We start from the raw sequence: 25,081 nt of genomic DNA, 5'->3' as shown, positions 1-25,081 counted from the left end.
GGGCAGGCAGGAACCCGGAGGGTTCAGGTTCAAGGTCTATTGGAGGTACTGAGAAGGACAGCGGCTGGAGCACAATGAAGGGAGGGAGGACATGGCCAGTGAGACCCTCCTGCAGGGCCAGTTCAGGTCAGAGCTCAAACTTGCCCAAAATATAGTGAGAGACCATGGAGGACTTGAAACCCAGGAAGTGGCCTCCTGTACAAGTGCTTCTCTCTCCTTCATCCTGCGTCCCCCTGCCCCCGCCTAGATTTCTAGACGATTTCTTGGTTCCCCTTGCCCGTATTTTGATTATGAATACAGCCTCTAAGTAACACAATTCCCCATGTGGTTCAAACTTTTCAAAACCCATCAAAACCAAACACGGTCTGGCGTAATAGGAGCTTAAAATGGAAAACATGTTTAGGAAAGAATGTTTTTTAATCTTTTCCCAAGTCTGTATCTGTATTACACCTTAAAGAGAGGGTTTTTCCAAAGAAAAAAGAAAATCTCTTCCCTAAAGACACATGGATATTAAAAACTGTGATTAAAAACATCATACACTTCTTAGTTTTTATTTTCTGCAAAGATCCCTTTGGCCTGCAATTTGAGGGCAAGGCATCAAGTCCTGATGTCCCCTGGCCAGGGGCCCCTGCCTGTGGCCTCAGCCCCTTGTGGGTCCCTTACCCGCTGGCCCAGGACCCATTCAGTTCTGGCACTTCCCTAGTGCCCTCAGTCCGCCTGGAGCCCAGGCCAGACCATGCTCAAGGGGCGGGCTCCCAAGAAGCAAGTGGGATGCACTTGAAGAAATCTTGCCTCCTCAGGAGCGCTGTGGAAACACAGGCAGGCTCCCCAAGTGGCCGGTCAGGATCGCCAGCTCCAGGGGGCTGTGGGGGCAAAGCACCTAGACCTGGACTTCTGAAGCCCATGCCCCCTCCTGGGTACTTTTTCCACTCTCTTCTAATAAACACAAGTATCTCATCCCCATTCTTGCCTGAAACAACAGGTATTCCAAGCATAAATCACCACGGCATGGACTACTAAATAAGCTTTCACCATCTCCTCCCACCGACCCTTCTCGGAAGTCTGGCTATACAGTTCTCTCCACCATAGCTGCTCAATGGTCGAGCGCCTGCAGCTGCCCCCAAGAAGCCCCCATCCGCCAGCCTGTCAGCCCCTCTCCATCGTCTCAGACATAGGGCTGGGCCTCCTGGGGAGGCTGATCCCATCCACAGGGTGTGTTAAACCAGAAACCAACCCGAGAGCTCACAGGCCCGTGCGGCTGCTGAGAGTGAGTGTGCTGGGCTGGCAGCTTCAGAGAGGCACCCAGGAGGCGGCAAGCTCTGCATTCATTTGGACATGACCTAACCTTGCGCTTCCTGGTCAGCTGTCCACACCTGCCTCAGATGGCAGCATCACGGACAGCCCTGTTCCCCTGCGCCGGACACATGCCCTGTGGTTCTGTGGCTCGCTGGCCAGGCAGCCATGCCAGGGCCTCTTATGGGCCTGGGCCTGTCACCATGCGGGCACTCCTTGCCTTGCTGACGACAGCTCTGCCTCTGGGCAGATGTGGAGGGACTTGCCCCGCCCTCCCTCGGTGAGCCTCGGAGCCCAGAGGCAGGCTGCCCATCCCTGCCGAGTCTGGCTACTTCTTCCACTGCTGAACCCCCTCCACATTCATCCCCTGTTGTGCCTCCTCTCTGGCTTCCTAGCTCCTGACTGTCCCTTCTGTCTCATCTGTTGCCACTCTCCTCTCCTCCTCACCCTGTCCTCCCTGGCCCAGGCCTCCTGGACTATGGATACTCTCTTTCTTGGAGCCCCATTATTCTTTCCTTTTTCCTGGGATGACTCTCCTTCTTTTGCTGGCTCAGTCCTACTTGTCCATCAAGATTCAGCCCAGCTATCACCTCCAGGAAGCCTTTCTGATTCTTCCAGACTGAGTTGGCAAATCCTTCTCTGTTCTTCCACCTCATTTCTCATACTTAGGATGCAATTTGCAAATATCTATCTATAGCCTAGGGTGCCCACCAAGCTGCAAACTTTAAAGACAGAAACATGCCTCACATCCTGCATTCTCAGGCCTTAGACCAGTGCTTGGCATGCTGTGTACGTTCACCAGGTGCTGAATGGACAGATGGGTGGGTGGATGGATGGATGGGTGGGTGGATGGATGGATGGATGGGTGGGTGGGTGGATGGATGGATGGGTGGGTGGATGGATGGATGGATGGATGGATAGGTGGATGGATGGATGGATGGATAGATGGGTGGATGGATGGATGGATAGGTGGATGGGTGGATAGATGGATAGATGGGTGGGTGGATAGATGGATGGATGGATGGATAGGTGGATGGATGGGTGAGTGGATGGATGGGTGGATGGATGGGTGGGTGGGTGGATGATGGAAAAATAGATGGATGGATGGATGGATGGATGGATGGGTGGATGGATGGATGGATAGGTGGATGGATGGATGGGTGATAGATGGGTGGATGGATGGATGGGTGGATGGATGGGTGGGTGGGGGGATGATGGATGGATGGATGGATGGGTGGGTGGATGCATGGGTGGATGGATGGGTGGATATGGATGGATGATGGGTGGGAGGGTGGGTCGGTGTGTGGATGGATGGGTGGTTGGATGGAAGGATGGATGGATGGATGGATGGATGTGTACTCCAACCACTGGCCTAATGGGCTAATGAGTGAGTGCTGGGATGCTGGTCACGGTGCATGTGTGCATTTCAGCCTCATTTAGGACTGCCTCCGCCTACATATCGTCTTCTGAACTAGGATGGATTTGGGTATGCAATGTCCAACCTCCCAGCTGGAGCCCTTGGGATTTTCAGGAAGTCAAAAAACCTCATGATTCCTGCCTTCTCGGAAGAGAAGAAACTCACTAAGTGCTCTGTCCGTCCTTTCTGCTCCCGTTACATACCCTCCTCCTTCCTGCGACTGAGCACTCTCACCCCAATGCATCCACTCCTGAGACTAAGGTGCTGGAAGTCTCCAGACACCCTGAGCTTGCCTGTCATCAGGTAACTAAAAGGCAGAAGCAAGCAAGTCCCAAAGAACCGGGAGGAGAGAGGATCCCAAGATCTTTGGCAGAAGGTGGGACAGGCCCCTGCCCTGCCTAGCCCCTCCCCGCTTCTGAAAAGTCAGGGACACACCTCCCCGGCGGGGCCTGAGTCCTGCTCACATTCTCACCTCCCACCTCCAGTAGGCGCTGCTGAGTTAATGGCCTGCACCATGTCAGTGGTGAGAGCATCCAGGAGGCTGGTGATAAATTCCATCTTCTTCCCTTCTGGACAGCCTGAAAGATTGAGTGAGATGTGAAGGCAGCTGCCAGGTGAGTAATCAAGCAAACAGTTTCTTCAACTGCCACCATTTCCCAAACCTCTCCAGGTCTTCTTGCCCGGCCAAATCCACTCTGGGAGCTATTTAAGGCTCAGATGAGTCTCATAAACCCCCAGAGTTCCTCCACCCACCACCCACAAGGGACCGGCAGAACAAATGGAAAACCATGCTTTCACTTTTCTTCCATTCCACAAATTTTTGCTGAGTATCAGCTGAGGCGCTATGTCAAATGTTAGGGATTGGGTACACAAGGTCCCTATCCGCCCAAGTTCAGAGTCTGCTGGGAACGCCAGCTAGCTCGGGGAGAGTCTGACCAGGTGGTCACGCGAGAGCGTCAGAAACACTGCTCTCCCGAGAACGAGCAGGTGCTGAGGGGACACAAGGGACGGAGACATCCCCCAGTGGTCGGAGGTGACTCAAGTAGCCCTATCAGTTTATCTGTCCAAGAACCATCTCCTTTCTTCACTTCTGTCTCATCCAGCTTAGATGATGATAAAACCTCCCTTCCTTTGTTTCTTGTTTGTTCCATTGCTTGGTTTCAGCAAAACCCCAGTCTCTCCCCCATGCATTAGCTCCGCTGGTGTGAACAACCAGATAGGTGGGCGTCCTTGTATATTCACGACTGCTGGCCCCCACTGGGCCCTACGATCATTCCCACAACCCTCCTCTCTGCGGTGACAGCTCTGTCTTCCCTCCAGCAACCCACCCGGTCTCTGGTGAACCTCTACCAAGAAGCCCCGGGCCCAGAACCACAGTCTCCCTTCATGTCTCACGGCTCGCTGCTCTTCCCCTTCAGAGCACCTGCCACGGCTCTTTATACCAGCTTGTATTCATTTATTTGTATCTGTTTCCTCGGCTGTGGGAGCCCCGTGCTGTTCAGAGCCCTTGATCTCACCCTCATGCCCGGCACATGGTGGAATCTCAGTTCACACTGTTGAGGGGGTACCCGAAGCGGGTACTCTGGCCTCTATGACTCCAATCTCTCGGGACAGGCTGGTTTTCACAACAGGACTTTCAGGAGCTTCTGCTTTCAGTTTTCAAGGTGGAGTCCTCACGGGGAGGGGGCCCAGCTCCCCTCAGCGCAGGTCCGAGTCTGTGCTTGCTAAAGACTACCCTGTTCCAAGCCACCAATATTTAGTGACCTTCCTGTCACCCGCTGGCAGAGCACACTGTTAAATATGAAAAACCCCTCACAGCAGCCAGCTGGAGGCTCTGGGCCCCCTTCCCGCGCGTCTTGTGTCACATGCCAGTGACAGTCCTGTGCCACTGGGATGATTGTGAAAGCACAGTACTGGGCTGGCCACGGACACTGCCCATGCCCCTCAGGACAGCCCCTCCCTGAAAGTTCTCCTCTCAGCCCCTGGAACACTGTCCCAATCACCCCCGGATGGACAAAGAATTACAGGATCGCAAGGACACGATTTTAACCCAATGGCTACGTTATGAAGATAAAAGCTAAGAGCAAGGAGGAGGAGCAAATTGCTCAAGGGCACCGGTGTCCTTAGCGACAAATCCCAGCCTGGATGCAGGTCCCAGGGCTCCTGGGAGGCTTTGCCCCACACCCCTCTCCCCATGCCATCCTACAAAAGGGGAGACAGAGCCAGAGCAGAGGAAGGAGATGCTTGGGCATGATGGGAGGTGGAGGAATAGGAAGAGGGGAGGGCATCAGCAAGGGGCAGCCGTGTCTCCCACCTGGCAGCTCCCTGTCCTTGAAGGGATCGTCCACCTCCGCACTCTTGGCCCTGGCATCGCTCTCACAACTGGGCATCACGTAGCTGGGAAGAGAGACACGGGAGTGGGGGGAGGGGTGAGGAGGGGCCCCGAACGGAGCCCGCTGGAGCCACCGCTAGCCGCAACCATCCTGCTGCCACTAAGCCTAAAACTCCCAGGGCAGGCTGCGGATTATCTCCTGTGCTGTCCAGCAGCTGCCCAATCCCGGTAGCCATGTTCCCACAGAGACATGTTGGGGCCTGTCCCCAGTTGTCACTCAAGCAGAGCGATGTCACCTTGTGTCTGCATGCAGGACTTTTGGGATCTGCAGAACCTGGGGACTTAGGCAGGTCCTTAACCTCCTCCCCAGTGCCCTGAGGTTCCAACCTGCTTTTCCAAGGTCACCCAGCTAGGAAGGAATAGAACTGTGACCAGAACCCAGGACACAGTGCAGAAACATTCTCCTAGTGCCTTGATTCCCACCGGGTCAGGCAAGCAGGGAAATGTGAAGCTAGCCTAACAGCAAGCTGCTGCTCCTCCCCCCGGGGTCCATCTCAGGGACTGGACAGGCTCCGGGTGTGTGGGGTGGGGAGGGCTTACCGCGTGGAGGTCCCGGGCAGCGGGCGCCCCGTGTCCACCAACACACACCAGCAGTAGCCAGTGGACTGGTGGCATTGCACAGGCTTGTAGAGCCCCCCGGGGGCGCACTCGGGGATGACAATGCCCTCCCGGGGATTCTGCCTGGCCTCTTCCAGGGCGCTCTGCCTCTCCTGGTCACATGAATGGACTCTCTCTGCAAGAGAAGAGGCAGCCTGTGGTGACTCGCACTCTTGGAGCTTATCATCGCTGCTTTCCCAGCAAGTATCCGGCCTGGCCCCAAGCAACAAATGGCTGGGGAATCACCCGGCAGAGAGCTGTGGCTCCCGCGTGGGCCTTGCACCGGCCCCCACGGTGGGGGTGGGGATGGGAGTGGGGCTTTGGAGGCCCAGAACCTCCCCAAAGCCTCTCCACTGCCAGGGTTCGTCAGCGCTCACACGAAGTTGGAGAAGCTGCTTCCAGCAGGGCCACAAGCCCGCTGGGGGCTGTAAGGCCACTCCTTATCTGAACAGCAGTTTGCCCTGGGGGTGGAATTCCTGACTGTTTTCAGAGTGGTTCCCGCGGAGGCTCCTCCCCTGGCTCTGGGAGAGGCGGAGGTGCAGAAGCCTAACCCCTGAGAGCTGAGGAGCGGACGCAGGAATGCCTGTGTGTGCGGACACTCTCCCAAGCCCAGACCCAGCAGGACTGAGCCACGGCCGCCAGCCTCAGGGGAGCGACGCTCAGCGCCCAACAGGATTAGAAGTATAGCCCAAGGGACGCCTGGGTGGCTCAGTGGGTTAAGCCACTGTCTTCGGCTCAGGTCATGATCTCAGGGTCCTGGGATCGAGCCCCGCATCGGGCTCTCTGCTCAGCAGGGAGCCTGCTTCCTCCTCTCTCTCTGCCTGCCTCTCTGCCTGCTTGCGATCTCTCTCTGTCAAATAAATAAATAAAATCTTAAAAAAAAAAAAAAAATCTTTATAAAAAAGAAGTATAGCCCAAGCCCACTCCTTCCCAGGTTCCAACAGGGCTGGGCAAAGTAGGCTCCACAGGCCCGAGGCCATGACACGGTGCTGCTCTATCCAGTGGGAAAGAAAGCCGCCCACAGGAAGTGTCTGTGCTCAGCGGCTGCAGGCAGCCCGTGAACACGTCTGTACAGCCAAACCCGGATTCCCCGAGCCCGGCCCAGGCTGTGTGTGGTGCCTCGAGCCAGGTCCCTGGCCTGAAAACCCCACCCACCAGTCTATGACCTGCCTGATGTCCTTTTCCTGTTGGGTGGTTCTTGTATTTTCATTTGTCTTGTTGTTATTAAAAAATAAATAGCATTGGGTTTCTTTTCTTGGTATAAAAAAAAATTGTGAAAACCCCAGAATCCCACGGAAATTAAACACTGCCTGCCCTAGACCTCTGTCATGCACCTACGACATGAAAAAATACATATGCCCACATCCACTTGGTTTTTTTAAAATTATAAAAGGGGTCACATCATAAACCTGAACTATTACTCTCTTTTGTCTATTTCTTTATTATATCTTTCTTTCTTTCACGAACGTGATGCCACAGCTTTCCTCTTGAAGATGACAGGAATAGTCTTGGGCATCCCATGAAATGTTAACAGTGTGTTAATAAAAATAAAAATAAAAAAAATACAGTTCTTCGAGCCAGGAAGCCGGTATCAGCAGCCTGGAGGCTCACGGAACTCATGAAGAACCCAAACCGTCCAAGTCACAGCCGCTGAACTCAACAGGAGCCCAACCTTTGAACCGCAGCTCCATCAGTAACCCATGGATGAGCGGCGCAGGTGTTTCAACAAAGCAGGTGCACGCGGCACCGCGAAGCAGTCCCACGCGGTCTCCGGGAAAAGTCACACAATGGGCAAAAGATTCCGCTCCCAGAAAAAACATGGAAAAGCGACAGCCCCATGATTCTCGTTGTTGTGGGGGTGGGGGAGGGAATGTCTGCTTAGTGCCATAAAGACATCTCAGGGTGAGGAAGCAGGTGAGCAGAACACATTCACAATTAAAATATAATTTTGAATTTGGAAAATGAAAAAAAAAAAACTACTACTGTTCTTATAAAGTAAATACAGCACAACTAAACAGAACTCCCATGGCTAGAGGAACAGGATTCTGCAAGAGTGGACAGACTCCAGAGGAGGGATCCTGAACCTAATTAGAACTACCAGCGGAAAACCTAAAAAAAAAAGATTTTATTTATTTATTTGACTCTAGAGGCAGCTCAAATAAGAGACAGAAATTGATGAGTAAGAGACAGAAATTGATGGGTTTACTGGAGACATAAAGTTGGCTTAACGGCCCAGAATCCTGCCTTGGGCCCCTGCCTTGGATGATGCAAGAGTTTTTCAAGAGCTCCCACAATCCCAGTTTGGTTACCTTACTTCCCGACCTCATATTTCATGCCCTGAGAAAGGCGACGGAGGAGCAAAACCAAAGGAAAACAGCTTTTTACTGGCACCATGTTCATGCAACAACCCCGACAGAGGCTTTAAATTAAGATCCTCTGGGCCAACATTCTAAAGCCATAAATCAGCCCAAAAGCGAGAGGCAGAGAGAGTGGGGGTTGGGGGGGAAGCTTCCCGAGAGGCAGGGAGAACGATCACCTGACTTCACAACATTAGGGATCCCGAAACTGCAGAAATGAGGAGAGAAGCCATCTAAGAGGAGGCAGCATCCCATGATTTGGGGGCTGTCGACAGACTTCTGGAAGTCCTTGAAGGCTGCCCTGAACTGTGTGCTGCCAGCCTCCACAGAAGCTGCATGGAGTTCGATAGAGAATTAAAAACCACACAAGGGACACATCTTGCTAATTTGGAAACATGGGCCTGGCGTGGAATTAGAGAGAAGGCTATGTCTAGGGGTGATGGCCTGTTGGCACATTCGCTTGCTACTTTAGGACAGGCCCTGAAAATTCCAGATGCCTCTCTAAGAAAGAGATAGGAGAAGTTTATAATAATAATCACCTAACCATTTCTGAAGAGTACCCAGAAAATTTATCTTCCAAAAGAGATCTCCTTTAAGACCATCTTTTTTTTTTTTTTAAAGATTTTATTTATTTATTTGACAGACAGAGATCACAAGTACGCAGAGAGGCAGGCAGGGGGTGGGGCAAGCAGGCTCCCCACCACACAGAGAGCCCGATGCGGGGCTCGATTCCAGGACCCTGGGATCATGACCTGAGCTGAAGGCAGAGGCTTTAACCCACTGAGCCACCCAGGTGCCCCAAGACCATCTTTATATGAATAACAGTCAAAGCAAATATTCGTTGAGTAGTACGTGCCTGGTGATAGACAAAGGGCTTTGCTTGCTTACTCTCTTTGTCCATCTGAGGGGGGCACTAGGACTATGTCCATTTTGTAGACTGAGCTGAGCTTTGGGGGGATTCATGAATTTTCCCAAGTGCACTCAGCCAGAGAGGATTGAGGAGAGAGCTGGGACCCCAGTCAAGGGCTTCTGACAGTTGAGCCTGTCTTGCTAAATTTTAGACACAGGTTGCTGCTTCTAATCATTTGCTCTGGGAGAAAAATGAATTTATCTTTGGCGTGATGTTCTCTTGGGTCAGTCACTCTGCAGACTCCCCAAATCTGCCACATTCCAAACCAAGTGTGTAAACGCACGTGTTTGCCCATTAACACGGCACAGCTTCTTCTGAACCAATGATTTTTCTCAGCCTGAACACACCACACATCTTGTACCCGAGTATTTTTGCCTCTTGGCTGTGGAACTGAAAACCTAAAGCCACATTTGTCACTCACCTGCCATCAGAGAACACAAAACGAAGACGAAGAGCTCACACCTGTTTCAGGGTTTACCGTGGGCCAAGCTTGGAACTAGGCACTTGGTTTGTATGAACTCACTTCAAGCTTACCACAAGCCTCAAGATAGGTGCTATTATTACCCTCAGGGAGCAGAGAAGGACCCAGGAACGCAAGCTGGCTGCAGGGTTTCCTCAAGGTCATACAACTAGGGAGTAGCAGAGCGGCCCCCGCCCCACCGGAGTCTGCTCCCTGGCTTTGCTCCCTACCACCCCTCTTCAACACCATCTCTCACTGCCAGATGCTAGCCTGATCTTCATTCGATTCCCAATTCTTCTTTTCCTTGGTGTGGCAAATAGTTAGAAAGGGGCTCCGGGGAATCGCACCTCAGACCCCTTCAACCAGACGCTGACTGGCCTGGACCAAGAGAAAGGGGAGGCGGGGGGTATAGCGTGTCCCTTCCAGGCCTAGGCCTTTAGGGGCCTTGCAGCCTCACCTTCCACCTTCTTAGAAGCTGCCCTGAGAACAGCACAGAAGGAAGCCAGGCCAGCCCACCGGAAGATGAAAGGCACAGAAGAAAACAGGAGTCACTCGGTCTGCAGCCAGCCCAACCGCCAGAGGCGTGCCCTTGGCCATCTTGGCCACCCAATCCCATGGACCCTCCAGCTGGATGAGTCCAGGAGTGAGTTCAGACAGAGCCAGTCAGGGAAACACGCAGCCAATCCACAGAAACATGATAAATTAAAGGATAAATTATTTTTGCCGTCTGCCATTTAAGTTTTAGGGTGGATTGTTACACAGCAGTAGCATGTGAAACAACTTGACTTGCTCAACTCCACATTGATCAATTTACTCCTTATACAAGGACTTTTAGAGCCTCTCACACCCTTTTCAATTGATCAATAGTAGCTCAATCAATGGGTTATTCCTCCAGTGCTTCCTCAGAGGTCATGCAAATATAAATCAGAATGTACCAAGGGGCAAAACTCATTCTGTATCTGAGGAGACAGAAGCCAGTCCCCTCCGCAGGGCTGCTGTCACCCTCTGCCCTTCTGGGTCACCTCCCAAAGGAACCTTAAAATTCACAACTATCCATTTTCCCAAGTACCAAGAAGTCACCTTGCAGTCACGCGAGACAAGTGGTCTCCTTCACGGGTCTCTTCCTGACCTCTGGTTCAGAGAGGGAGTTGCCCAGAAGGGGATGTCCCTGCTTTATAACATTCTGTCCCTGCTTCAGAAACTTCAGGGAAGGATGACAACATCAGAAGGTTTGGCCTGATGGTGAGGAGAAGGGCCAGGCCCATCTGCAAACGCTTGACAGAGAGGGGAGCAGTCGGGGCCGGCCAGGGGGCGAGCGGAGACAGGAAGACACATTCTCACATACTCACGCACCGCCCCCCCCCCCCCCCGCCCCACGATCCAGTGCCAGGATGGTACGGAAGAGAGACGAGAGCCACGTCACTCCTCACCCGGCAGTGGGGTCTTTGAGTTCCATCAACACACATCTGTCTGCCTGAGAGAAGAAATATGACAGAACACTGTCCCGTGGAAGAAATGAGGACACGGCCCAGCCCTGGTCCCCAGAAAACACGGCCTTCTCTGCCATCACTTACTCTAGCACCAGGGCAAAGCAGGCCTGAAGCGGGGCGGGAGGGGCAGGGAGGGGGACGGGGAGGGAAAGACGAGGCTGAACCAGACAAACCTAAACCCCGTCTGCAGGCCCAGGGCATGGGTTCTCGCGTGTCCCGCCAAGACAGGATAAGCATGGAGAACAGCTCTGTCTGCTGTGGCTAGCCCCTGCCTCCGCGCCTCTCAATTACTTGTGGTAATTAGGAGCAAAGGAGAGCGTGGACAACCTAAATCCTCAGTTAATCCCCAATCCTGATTTTAGCCCAGAGTTTATCCTTTTGTCCTGGGAACTTTTTCTCCTTTATCATTTTTTTCCTTTTTTTTCTTCTTTACTTTCTTTTTTAAACAAAAATAGCCAACAAACATAAACATTAGAGGATTCGAGTTTCAGGTCCTTGGGCTGCTCTTTCTTTCTGGCTGCTGCCTTCCAGAAGAGGAGCTGGTAAAGGAAGGAGCAGAGAGAAAAGCTGAGACACTGCGTAACCCAGGCCTGCAGGTATTCGAGAGCCAGTCACGTCGTGAACTCTTTGGAGAAAGAGCAGGGGAGCCTCATAGAGATGGAGGCAGGGGGGAAGAAGGCAGTTAGTCGGGGCAGGGCAGTAGCAATCAGGGTTCTCCAGAGTAAGAGAACCAATAAAAGACCTACATCTACATCTATACCCAGATATCTAGATCTGTCTGTATCTAGATTCCTCTCTCTCTATATATATATATTCATATATGTATTATCTTTCTATATAGATCCATATACATACATATATGCATATGTGTGTGTGTATGTATATAGGCACTATAGCCTAGCCAAGTTCACATATATATGGATTTATATATAGAGATAATATATATATATGAATATATTATCTATCAATCTATATATATAGAGAGAGAGAGAGACAGAGAGAGGGAGAGAGAGAGAGGTATTTATTTTAAGGAATTGGCTCACATGATCATGGGGCTGGCAAGTGGGAAGTTTGCCGGGTAGGCCAGCAGGCTAGAAATTCAAGTAGGAATGATCCTGCAATCCTGAGTCCAAAATCAATATGTCAGGCCAGCAGGCTGGAAACTCAGGCAGGATTTCTATGCTGCAGGCTGGAGGCAGAATTCCTTCTTCAGGAAATCTCAGATTTTGCTTTGAAGACTTTCAATGGATTGGATGACGCCTTCCCACGTTATGGAGGGTCATCTGCTTTACTTAAAGTCAACTGATTACAAATGTTGATCTTTTCTAAAAAAAAAAAAAAAAAAAAAAAACCTTTGCAGTAATGTCTAGACTAGTGCAGAAACAGTCTATTGGTCTAGAAACTGGGCACTGTACCCTAGCCAAGTTCACACACCAAATGAACCGTCACAAGGTCTATATGAAAAATGAGAGCAAAAAAAAAAAAAACCCCAGTCTTACAGAAAACCATACTCAGAAGAAGCAAGAAGAGTCACGGGCCATAGAAATGTTCACTGGGAAGGTGTCTTGATGACTGAGGCAATATTCCTGGAGAAAGAACCAGAGGCTCGCCTCCCAGTGGAGGCACGGTTGGTAACGAAGGGCAGCTGCCCAGGCCATCCTGACCAAGAGTTGCTTCCATGAGAGGAAAGGAAGTGGGAAGATGATGGAATGGAGGACAGTGGGCCAAGAGAGGAGGGTGTTCCCAGAGCGTTGGACCTGACATGGATCCTAAGTGACCCACGAGATTAGGGCTCACAGGATGCAGAGGAGGTCAGGGGCCTTGGTGGACACATGTTATCACACGGTCTGGTACTGGGCATGGGTTGGCACCGAGTCGGCCTCTGGAGAGGTCACGGAAGTTCTGGGAGACATAGTAAGATGAAAGAACTAGCCCTGAGGTCTTAACCTATCCTCACGTCAGGCCTTCCTCCGTCCTTGAAGCTTTCCCTGAGGGCCGCAATCTTAGTGAGCCTCCCTCTCCTGAGTCTAGGACTGAGGATCTGCTCCCCTCGAGGAGACTGGGGACCATGACTTGTCTGGACTGGAGGTTCCCGAGAGCGAAGACTCTATGGCTCCCTTCCTTATCCTCCCCACCCCCACCCCTAGCCCCCAGCTCCTTATTCATAACACAACCATGGAGTCTCTATTTAAAGGATATAGAAAGAGTGTTTAGCCCAAGAACCCCTCTATTGCTTGAACCCCTGCTATGTGCCATCTCCCACGGCAGAATTCTGTTCTAGCCTGGCATTTCATACATGGGGCTCCGCACTGTGGAGTAAATGCCCAACGGGGGGCTGAGACTGCAGAGACCAAGATAAGAATATCTATCCCCTTGACTCATCCTGGAAAATGCTATACTCCACCCTCAGACTATCAACCACTGGATTTTCTTAGGGGGAAAAAGCCCATAAAAGGTGACCCGCCTGGAAAGCGAGAGGAGCTTATTTATGTTTCGCTGTGAATGGAATTGTCCAGCAGGCCAAGAACATTAAGGAAAACACTAGTGTTGTATGGCCCACAATTCGCCCGAAACCTCTTCCAATACCACACGCCCACCTTGCCTCTTATCAAAAATGAATGCAATGCTGCCCAATAACCCAAAATAACAAACCGTGTGTTAAAAACAACCTTTCCTAAATCACAACTTGAAATTCCAGAGGCGGAAGAACTCCCGCGGCCCCTGCCTCCGGGTTCCCTGAGTCAGCGAGCGAGGGTGGCAGTCACCTACACTGCGGGCCGCAGGCTCGGGGTGGAGAATCCAGCCGCAGAGGCACAGCAGAGGCAGGAGGAGGGACAGGTAGGACCAAGTCGGAAGGCAGTGACTTTCCGGGTTTTGAAGGGCGGGAGGTGCAGTCTCCAGGGTAGAACAAGCTGCTGGAACCCACCGTCTTCAGGAATGATTAACAGAACGTTGCCAAGCAGGCCCTTTTTGTTTACTTGGCCACACAGGGTTTTAGCACCTATGGTTTCAAGCCAACTGTGTGAAGAGATTATTTTTCTCACTTGTGGACTTTGCACTTTTTCACAGGATGGACCAAGTGGCCCCCGGAGGATGGTTCCAAGCACCATGTGCTGGGCTGGCTCTGCCCCGCCACCGTGGGCCCTCTGTCATATCCAGCACTGAGCAGCCCCTAGGCCAGTGCCGACTCCCGAGGCATACACTTCTAGGGCTTCAAGAGCCCCTGAGAGAAGAGGGGAATGCACAGAACCATTGCTCAGGCCTCCCTTCAGATCTGAGGACAGACAACAGGCCTAGAAAAGGAAAGGCCCAGAGGAGAGGCCCTTCCGGGTCAGAGGAGAAGCAGCCTCACCGACAAAGAGAACAGAGTCAAGCCCTGAAAATGTGCTCAGGGGTGCAGCAGGTAGTGGGGAGGTGGGGGGGAGGGAGGGCGAACAGAGACAGAAAATGCACACCTTTAAAACGGTCGCCCTTCCACTGGGATGGGTTCTCCCGTCTCTTTAATCTAAAGGGCATTTCATTCATTTGGGCAGCCAAATGAAGTGAAAATGGTACCATCACCCAATCTTAACCTACAGATGGACTTTGGGCCATTGGAGGAGGTTGGTCTCTGGAGGAGGTGACCCATTCTGATGGGCGAACTGGCCAAAAGATGCTCTTCCCTCCAGCCCAGAACAGGTCCCTGGCTGGTCCCAAACACCAGAGGGAACTTAGGGCAGTCAGAGGAGCAGGAGTGGGTGTGGCATGGGGACACCTGGGCTTCCTCGGCAAGGCTGAAAGCAAGAGTAAGATCCTAGCACTCCCAGTTTGCACACTCCACCCCCGGGCCTAGCACAGGGAAGGCTCTGTGGCTGTTTCATGGAAGTCAACAACAGCTGGAGGCCACACAGGGTGGTGGCCAAGAACATGGGGTCAGATGGATCCTCCTCCACCATGTGTTAGCTCTGTGACCTTTGGCAGTCTCCTTTAGCTCTCTAAGTCCCAGGCTCCTTACCTGTGAAAGCAGGGTAATGACAGCACACACACTTTAGGGTCCCTGGGGGATTAAATGAAGAAGTAGAGGCCAAACATTTCCCCTGGCCCCAGAGTCTTAGCCAGTCTAAGGTGGCAGTGTTCTCAGCAAATGTGGAAAGAACCTGGGCTTCCTGACCCATCCCTGTGAATAACTAGTCTCCTCGGTTGGACTGCAGGGATGGACCACAGGTGGGCAGTGGCCACAGTCCACGCAGGTTCAGGTGATACAGGGGCACGCTGGAAGTAGGCCAACTAAACAGATAATAATGGAACTAAGATCTTTATGACCGCCGTGCAGGCAACACCAAACAAGATCAGTGATAGAACATCTCTCTGCACTGGAGTGGACGGCACCACTGCCCCCTCCCTTTGGCATGCCCCGGCCCAACAGCCGGCTCCTTGCTTAGACATGCCTTGCGTTTCTTCCCTTTTGCACCAGGTGGATGGGCCTGTGACCCTGGACAAGGCCCTTGACTAGCCTGGGCTCTATTCTGTCACTGAAAATGAAGTGGTGGTACGGTAAGAGGCGCTCTCAAGGCCCACAGCCTTACAATTAGGGAGCTTTGGGAGCGCTTCCCCACCGCTCTGGGGCCGGACCCAAACTCCGCCTCCACGCCCCAAACACCGCCTCCACGGCCCAAACTCCGCCTCCACGACCCAAACTCCGCCTCCCACGTCCCCCTCGGAACCCAAGCACTAGGAAGGGGTTAAGCAAGGCTATTGCATTGGTTCCGGGTTCTCCCTTGATCCTCTCAACCCCTTCAGAGGCATCCTGTGGCTCAGAGGCCACATCCCCAGAACAAAAGTCACCATGCCCACCCCACATCCCTGATGCTGGCTCAGGGCACCTACTCACAGGAGTGTTTGCAGTCGGCTCTGTAAATAGGGCATGCTGCTGGGACAAAACGTCGTGGGTGAGGACGTGGAAGGGAAAATTACAAACCAACCAGCCTGTCTAAATGATTTCTCTCTGTGGAACCTAAAATGACCAGGCATGGTTCACCATTGTTGGACACACCGACCTCTGCCTTCCCACACAGAAGAAACTGAGGAGTGGAGGAAAACAAGATATAAATTCTACAGCAGATAGTTCTTGGAGGATGGATCATCCCAATATAGAATATAGGCACTTTTTTTTAACTTTTCCCCCAAAGCATCACTGACTCACATCCTCTCAAATTTTAGAAAAGGCTCCATCTCTCCTGCCTCATGCTATTAAGTGAGCTCATGTGACCCTTCCACCAACAAGCATGTGAAATGTTTCCCAGTGGTTTTGCAATGACAAGTACTGAGAAGTGGCAAGCAGTCTTCTTTCTAGTTTTGCTCAGTAACTTCATTGACCTTGATCTGACAAGCTCTGTCCTTTAAGGACAAGAGCTAGCAAATACACATTTAGGCCAGAAGGAAGGAGGGGGCACATGCTGGGGCAGGGGTCTGTGGGAGGAAGAGAGAGTTTTTAATTTGTCATAAAAAGTGTCTAACTTCACTCTTCATCTCCCAAAAACACCTACATGGGAGTGTGTTTATAGGACATATACTCCGCCTTCTCGCAAAGCCATTTTACAAATAAACACAGAATGAGGATCCTCAGAGCGGAGACCATAGTTGACTTCTAGCAAATGGGAAGGAGCCAATTACAATACCTTAGAGGGATCTGCAGTTTCAGGTTTTTAGTAGCAGAGGCCAAAAGAAAATGCTAGGGCACATGGTTTTGCTATCAGCACCAAAAACCGCACAAACTCACCTACTAAAACAAAACAAAACTTTTGCTGTTCAAGCAAGGCCCAAAGGCCGATCACACTCTCACCTCACCTTGGCCCATCACCGCACCCCTGTGTCCAAAGCAGATGCAGAGCGGCGAAGGACAAGACAACTGGGAAAACTCATTTTAAAAAACGAGGAAGGGGCGCCTGCGTGGCTCAGTGGGTTAAGCCTCTGCCTTCGGCTCAGGTCATGATCTCATGGTCTTGGGATCAAGAGTCCCGCATCGGGCTCTCTGCTCAGCGGGGAGCCTGCTTCCCTCGCTCTCTCTCTCTCTCTCTCTCTCTGTCTGCCTCTCTGTCTACTGTGATCTCTCTCTGTCAAATAAAGAAGTAAAATCTTAAAAAAAAAATGAGGAAAAATGGATGTGGGGCTAGGCTCTCTGGGGCCTCCAAATGTGTGTATGGGTCCTGTCTGCAGAGGGAGAACTTGAGAAAGGCCTTTGCTGCTATGGAGAGGGACAAAGGCATGACCACCCTTCCCTGTCCCCACCTCTATTCTCTGGCCATGACAGACCAAGACACCTGCAGCAGATAGATGGGCAGGCGTCCAGAAGGCCAGTTATAGAAATAAACATCAAGGGTTTGTTTTTATACAGATATTTTAAATGCTCACAAGCCCAGACCCGTCCTCGGCTGCTAACGTTAGCGGATTACTCATTCTTCCTTCCAATCACGTCATGTGTGAGGTTCCAGGTGGCTGCGGGGTATTTGCTTACAACGGCTACCGCTGGTTTCCCTGAGAGCTGTTTATTTTTCCAGGCCTCAGGTCATTACATCACCCCGTGGTTTCTGGGCAGGCCAAGAGTGCTGGTTTGGGGGATGGGGGATCCGGCCAGGAGGTGTTGTTGCCTCAGTGACCCCGCATCCCATTCATCGCAGCTGTCCCGGCAGGAGCTTCCCTGGTGAGGAAGGAGAGGTCCAAATCCAGCCCAGGGGCCCACAGCGGGCCGAGAGGAGCAGGGCTCGGACACCAGCAGGTAGGAAGGAGCAGGGGTGCTGTGAACCTCTGACCGGCCATGCGGACGGTGAGGTAGGCAAACGCTCCCACGTGTGAGGAGACGGGGCTGTGTTCGTGGCAAAACTTACAAGAAATGATTTTCACCTTGTAACCCTGCTGATGGCTCTGTCTCAGGGAAGCAGAGTTCCCACACGCTCCCACATTCAGGGATGTCTGGAAGGAAGCTCTGCCGGGCAAAGAGGCAAGGGAGGAAAAGCAAGTGCTTTTGGATTTCACCCCAGGATCAAGTTCTAGGGCCTTCTCAAAATCCCAGATCAGATCATGAAAGAAGTTAATGAGGAAAGGTGGCAGGAAAGGAAAGGAAAGGAAAGGGATGGGGAAGGAAGAAGAGAAGTCGAAGGACCCCACCAGTGGCTCCAAGAGGTAGCCAGCCACGAGGGAGCAGAGGGAAAGGGCCTGTGTGCCATGAGGGCATCACTGTGCTGCTCCAAGAGAAGAGGTAAGGCTCACACGACCATATTTCCTGAGAGTATTTCCCAGACAAGAAAGCACAGAATTCTGTCATACAGAAAGAGAGAGAGAGACTTTTATAAATCATAGCTGTAGGAAAGTGTCTGCACATAGTAAAATTAGAAGCAGTGGGACATGAAATATGGGATGAAGAATGAGACAAAGCCTAGTTTTCATCATTTCTTTAATCTCTTTGCTCTCTTCTATAAAATGCAGATGATTAAAAAGATTATTATACTCTAGTTATATTAAGAAATGCTTTGGTAGCCAGCTTCTGATACCAAAAGCTCAGCAAGAGTTCATCTTTGGTCCTAAAAGCAGAACACAGTCTCTGGCCAACACTCGTATGTGAGAGGATGGCTGGTGTCAAGTTCTAGGGTGTTGGCTGGCCAGGTATGCTGTCTTCCCAAGAGCTCTTGGTGCAACAGAGACCAGAATCAGAGACAGGAGCCCAGAGGGGCAAACCCATCGACGCTGAGGCTGCTAAGTCCTCAAAAGGCAATACTGACCATGGGGAACACAAGACAAAGCCTTAAAACAAGGATCGACACCCCCGGGAGGAGAGAAGGAGACAGGATAAGTCTGCAGGCATATGTGTCATGTTATTGGAAAGCTTCAGCTGCCCAGTGGAACCTTTCCAACATCAACAGTCCCCAGGCCAGAAAACAAACCTGGCGTCACAGGGTCTGAGTGTGAAAGAAGGATGTTTGGGGTGGTAGAAGGGAATAGGATGGCCTTCTTGCCTCTAAGAGAGAGTGGGAAGAGCGCTCACCTAGACTGGCTTCTGAGTCCTGCTTCACCCTTTCCATGGGTGGGGGCTGATGCCCTTCTAACCCAGAATCTTCTGGCAAACTCCAATGGGAAACTGCCTCGGGGGCTTGACCCAGAGGCTCCACTCTGTACCAGAGCCAGCTGCCCAGACATGAGTATCACTAACGTGTTATCTGACTTCTCATCAACCCAAACGAGATAACATGAAGAGCGCTTGGCACAAGATTTAAAGATATTCCGTCAAGAGTAGCCATTATTTTTTAAATCATTCATGATATACCTAACTCTGTGTCAGGCATTTCACATATATCGTTGAATCCTCAGAAGAACCCTGCAATGCACTCAGAACCTTGTTTCACAGCTAATGAACTTTCTTAAGGTCACTCAGCCTCTCACGGGAAGCCAGCACGGGAAGCCAGGTCTGCTGGTTTGTCTGATACCGAAGCCCATGCTGATGCCATTACGAGGTTTACCACTTCTGTATAAAAATGACCCCTAGCTCTGCCCACAAAAGCCAAACGTCAGGAAGCCTCCCCGGCATCCCATTTGTGAGAGAATGCACCAGGACAGAATGCTGAAGCTCAGCAAAGGTTCACGTTGGACGGGGCAGGGCCACGTGAGCTGCCCCAAGTCCCTGAGCTGACGATGCAGGCTTCCCTGGGCATGTCGGGAAACATCTCCCGAGGCACGGCCCCTACTTCTGCCTGGTCTATGAGAGGGGCCAGGCACCAGGAGAAAGACACCCCCATGCACACATTCCCGTCCAGATGCTTCTAATTCCGACCCACAGACCAGGGGCCAACAAACTGCTTTCTGGAAGGGGTCAGATAGAAAGCATTTTAGGTTTTGCAGGCCAGACAGGCTCTGTCACAACTATTTAGCTCTGCTGTTGCAGCCCCCAAACAGCCATAGGTGATATGTAAACAAGTGGGTGTGGCTGTATTCCAATAAAACTTTATTTGCATGAAAAGGCAGCTGGCCATTTGCCAGTCCCTGCCTAAATGCCTTTGTGACACCATGCTTTTTTATACATAATTCTGTCCAAAGGATCGACAGGTACTCATTATTACCACTCGATCATGATGGGGAAAGTCCTCAGTTTACCAGAAAATGCCTAAGGTCTCGATCTCTGATAATTATTGCTGGCCTCAATTTCTCCCAGGGAAGCTTTAGCTCTCCCTGAACTTTCCTGTTCTACACACTAACCTTCCAGACATAACTGGAGCCAACTAGGAAAAAATGAAGATGGCTGGGTCACACCAATAAAAGGAAGGCGGTTGTACCTGCCTGGATACCATGACTCCATGAAGACCCAGTAGTCATCCAGTTGGCAACTATCCAGGGCAGGTAGGAATGGAAAGCTGAAGAACTCGAGCAGAAGTAAACATCAAATAGCTTCACATCACCACTTTACTTGACTCCGAGAAAAGAGCCCAAGAACACAAGCACTCTGTTCCCAAAGATCAATCACTTTCCCCAGCCCCACCCCTTACTAGCTGGGACCCAGGATAAGTTACTTCCTCTCTCTCAGACTCCATTTCTTCACCTGTCAGATGGAGGTGATAACAACACTTATCTCATTGGGTTGTGGTGAAGCTTCAAGGAGATAACACACGTAAGGTGTGCAGGATCCGAAAAGATGATTCCGATTTTGATGATGATGATGATGATGGTGATGATGGTCTTTTCTGTCCTCCCCCAGAGCATTCAAATACAGTGAGCTAGATTCTATAATAGATATAATAGGCAGGCAACAAAGCCCTTGCCCTCACAGAGTTTAGAGCCTTGGTAGAGAAATTAACCACTGGTAGATGAAAGCAATTTCTGGAAGCAACTGCTAAATGTCGAGTGAGTGTTCCAGGCAAACGGTGCTGCAGGATTTCAGAGAGTGCTGACTGTCATAGCTGCCTCTGGTCACAGAGTGACAATAACGCCTCTAAATAAAGGCTTTGCAGACCTGCTGGGAGGAGGTGGGGACCAGGGATAGGGGGACCATTGGCACCAAAACCATGTCGCTTTGACTTATCACATTTGTCTAACAGCAAGAGGGGAGGTGGAAGAAGGTTCTACAAAGAAGCTTGAATTAAAGAATTCTCACTGTAAGTGGTATCATTAACATTCCCATTTTTCCTATTGCAATAATGATCGCAATAACTAATGTACTTTCAGCTTCTCTTGTCCTTACTGTTTACCACTTAGCCAGGCACTGGTTAAGTACCAGATAGACAGTATCTCAGTTAACCTTTACCCAAAGTCCTTCAAGGGAAAGATCATGACCCCAGATGAGAACTGAGGCGCTGGAAGGATTATTTCACTTGCCTGGATCTCTCACTAAATACAGGAGCCTGAAAGCAAATGCAGGTTTGCTGATTCCAACACCAGTGCTTTAATCACGGCACTGTTCTGTCCAAGACCCTGGCCCACGGGACTCACCTGGTCTTCTTCCCACCCCATCATCCCCTACTTCCACCTTTTGTCAATCAGGGAACCAGACACATGCGGAGGTACTGACCTGCCCACATCACAGAGAAAATCCAGCGATGCTGTATGGGGTCACCAAAATGGGTAACTTCCTTCGTACACTTGAGTTCCCCCACTCCCACCTTTAGGCTAGAGCTGACAGACGGATACACCTAAAGGGGCTCAATGATAGCCCACTCACTAATTAAAGGTCTTCTAAAACTACCCATCAGTCCAAAGGGATGGATCTTTTATTTATAGACCTTGATATCGATAGGGAAAAAATGATATGGCTGAAATGAAATTCACCAAATTTATGCAGGCATAAATTATGCAGAGGGGCATTTCTCACAATGAAGTCCTAGGCGAAAAGAAGGGTGATTTCCCCACAATGGAGATACAGATTGGCTTTGTTAACACACTTTCCTGTCGGTGGACATCCGGTCTTTACTGATGGTGAAATGAACTTTATTGTCTTTGGTCTTCATTGATGATAAACGAACTCTATGAAAGAGTCCTATGAATCTGATCACCCTCCAAAACTCGTCACCCTCCAAAACTCATCACCCTTCTACAAGGAGCTCAGCCAGTACCAAACCTGACCACTCACAAGACCCTCAAAGGATGAGACCAGAAACGACATGATTGTAAGCAATTATTTGGAGCCTTAAAAAATACATAGAACTGGGGCTCCTGGGTGGCTCAGTTGGTTAAGCAACTGCCTTCGGCTCAGGTCATGATCCTGGAGTCCTGGGATAGAGTCCCACATCAGGTTCCCTGCTCAGCAGGGAGTCTGCTCTTCCCACTGACCTCTCCTCTCATGCTCTCTCTCTCTCAAATAAATAAATAAAACTTTAAAAAGAAAATCTTTAAAAAAAAATACATAGAACCAAGTCTCCTAAGCCTTGAGGTCCAACATTTCCATGCCAGGTCATTTTTTTTTTTTTTTTCAAATTCTTCTGCATGGCATGTAGAGAGTCAATTAAAACAGAAAAACATATAGTTAAAAGATTTTTTGCTAAAAGATCAGCTCCTCATGAAAGATGATACCTGAGCTACTAATTGAAGAAAATTAAAGTTGGAAGGGATTCACTCATCTAATCTCACTTTATAGCTATAGAAGCTGAAGACAAGACACATTAGATGACTTGCCCAAGCCCATACCGCGGGTAGTCACGGAGCAACCATGGGGCAACTGCAAGTGATTCGGGCACATACACAATCCCAGGCAGATTATTTACCTGAATTCCTCACATTGGTGTTGTTCAGTTTGGAGTCCTTGATTACCAGGTGCTTAATCCACAGAGTAGGAGCTGTAATTTCTGGGGCAGGAAAAAAAGAAGAAGAAGAAGAAGTGAGAAAATCTGGGCAAAGGGAGTGGTTAACTTGGAGGGTAGCCCCCAGGCTTCAGGAACTTTTTCTAAAGCCTGAGTAATCAAGGCTTTGAGCTTTCTTCCTCATTTCACATCCACTTTGTCCCAACACTTCTCCCTTCTCACTACGGAAGCTCCTCTCCCCGCCAGCTCATGGGAGCCAACCAGGGCCTCCCCTGCTCAGAGGTAGAGTGGTCTAAGTCCAGAGGCGCTGAGCTGCTCCATCCAGGAATAAAAATATTATCCCAGGAGGTGAGGAGCATGGGCCAAGCCAAGTCTCTCTCAGCTGCTTCCCTGGAAGAAGATTTAAAGGGGATAAATCAACAAATGAATGCCAAGCAAACCACAGAGACCATTTTGGAGGAAACGGCTGAGCCACAGCAGATTTCAGCTTGCTGAGACTCTGTTCCACATGGGAAGGAAAGTGGTGAGTCCAATGTGTGCGTCAATATCCTTCCTAATGGTTTCTCAGGGACACAGACTGACTCCTCCATCCAGAGAGCTTGGGGGAGATCTCTAGGCCCTTTGGGGCTTTGGTCACACGATGGACAAGTGGTATGAGAATCGGGAGGACCCCAAACTCAAGAGTGATGAGTCCTTCAGTGAGATTGCTGGGGTGATCTCCCAAAGTAACATGGTCTCCATTTCCCATCTGATCCCTCGAGATCCCCGACTTGCCAAAAATCCAGGAGATTTGTGGATCACAGAAACATGTGAATTTCTAGGCATAAACACACGTATGTATGTTCCACTAAATGACCAGTTGTAAAGGAGAGCTCACATGTCAGTCCTTCTACCTAGAGGTGGGCCTCTGCTCGGGACATCCGTAGGCACAGTACTGACCAGTGGCATAATTTCTTTTTATTCCTGTTTCCCAGTCCAGTCTCGTGATCCAGGTCTGGATACACTCAGCTGAAAGCTGCTCAAAGTTTGCTGTGTATTGCACTGACAGCCGAACCCCGGTGTCAGACTTTCTAGAAACTGCATTTTGCCAAGCTTCCTACTTCCCCTCATGGGAGCCTGGAGTATATGGCAAAGTGCACTGAAGAATGTAGGCCATGAGCAGCTCAAACTCAAATAGAGGCCAGCCTTCTGCACCCCACACTCCTCCTATCTAGCCCTCATACCCCCAGGGACATTCAGCCTCTATCTTCCTACCAGCAATACTATGTCTCTTGCCCTAGAATTCCCTCTCAAATGCTCTCAAGGTCCAACTTTGTCACTACAGGTCCACTAACCAATCTCTTTCCTCCTACTTTCCTACTATACCCCAGCCTCACCATACTCCCCCGCTCTGTCCATACCAGTTCCCCCACTGCCCTGATTCTTCCCTTCCCCTTTCACGATCCAGCCTGGGTCCCATCTCTTCACATAGTCTTCCCCCAGACCACTGTGATCTCCTTTCTCCCAAAAACGTCCACTACAATAAAAATTAAGACCACATAATTTAACATCTAAAGCTCTCCAGTAGTTGCTATTGTCTTGAGAGCAAAGACTTCATCTCAACTACTCCTTCTTGGTCCCCCAGAGGCCTTCCACAATGATGGGCACAGAGAAGGGACTTGTAAGTGTTGGTTCATCTACTGAAGGGACAGTGTTGGCCTGTCTTTCTTAGCCATGGCTCTTTGGTCTTGGCAGCTCAAAGGGTCCATCCAGGCTGTGTTATTGTTGGACATCAGCAGCCAGGCAGGAAGCCTGGCTAGAACAGAGGGCCTTTCCAGAAGTAGAGAGTGTACCAGTTCCTGGGAGGATCTGCATTTTTTTTTAAAGGTTAAAACAACCCAGCCTAACCTGGGAAAAACTGAAATTAAAAAAGAAAAAAAAACCAATAATAAAGTTTATACAAACATCCAAAGAAAAGATGTTCCTCAAATCTAAAAATGGGTGGGAGTATACGAGTCAGAAGTGACACAAGAGCTTACCATCTCCGTCGAACACGGGCTGAGTCTCCACCGTGGGTGTCGGCTTCGACCCGTCATCTGAATTGAGGGTTAAAAAGAATCGAAAAGAGACTACCATTATTGAGGTAAATACTATCTACTCTCCAGCACTGTTGAATGGTTGGGGTTTGCACATGGCCCGGCCAAGTCCCAGTGAAGAGACCAAAGAGAAAGGAAAGAAAGAAAGAAAGAAAGAAAGAAAGAAAGAAAGAACAGGAAGAAAAAAAAGAACCACAGAGAGACACCAACAGTAAGACAAATCCAGGTGTATGTTCACCATCCCAGGGGTGGGACAAAAGGGAACTCAACTGTCATGGTCTTGGAAGGCCCTTCCTCATCAACCCGCATGACCCAGCATGATGACTATCAGCCATGG

The 25,081-nt window shown here is 50.5% G+C and overlaps 1 protein-coding gene across 4 annotated transcripts in view; it reads right to left on the bottom strand.

The window, feature by feature from the left end:
* LOC116862815 (SPARC-related modular calcium-binding protein 1) overlaps positions 1-24,870 on the bottom strand; it is a 37,961-nt gene extending 13,091 nt beyond the window's left edge. For 3 of the 4 annotated variants that reach the window (XM_032850232.1, XM_032850233.1, XM_032850235.1), the window contains exons 1-5: positions 24,688-24,870; positions 22,634-22,714; positions 5,643-5,835; positions 5,025-5,107; positions 3,183-3,288 (exon numbers count right to left, since the gene is read on the bottom strand). In XM_032850232.1, coding sequence (XP_032706123.1) covers positions 3,183-3,288; positions 5,025-5,107; positions 5,643-5,835; positions 22,634-22,714; positions 24,688-24,784 — 560 coding nt within the window. In that variant the 5' untranslated portion in view covers positions 24,785-24,870. The remainder of the gene's footprint in view (positions 1-3,182; positions 3,289-5,024; positions 5,108-5,642; positions 5,836-22,633; positions 22,715-24,687) is intronic. The other variant, XM_032850234.1, reaches the window with a different exon arrangement.
* Positions 24,871-25,081: the final 211 nt, after the last annotated feature.

This window comes from Lontra canadensis, unplaced genomic scaffold (assembly GCF_010015895.1).
Source record: "Lontra canadensis isolate GAN:19392208 unplaced genomic scaffold, GSC_riverotter_1.0 scaffold343, whole genome shotgun sequence".
In the NCBI taxonomy this organism is placed as follows: Eukaryota; Metazoa; Chordata; class Mammalia; order Carnivora; family Mustelidae; genus Lontra; species Lontra canadensis.
Note: the sequence above shows the minus strand (reverse complement) of the source record. Positions and strands in the feature narration are given on the sequence as shown.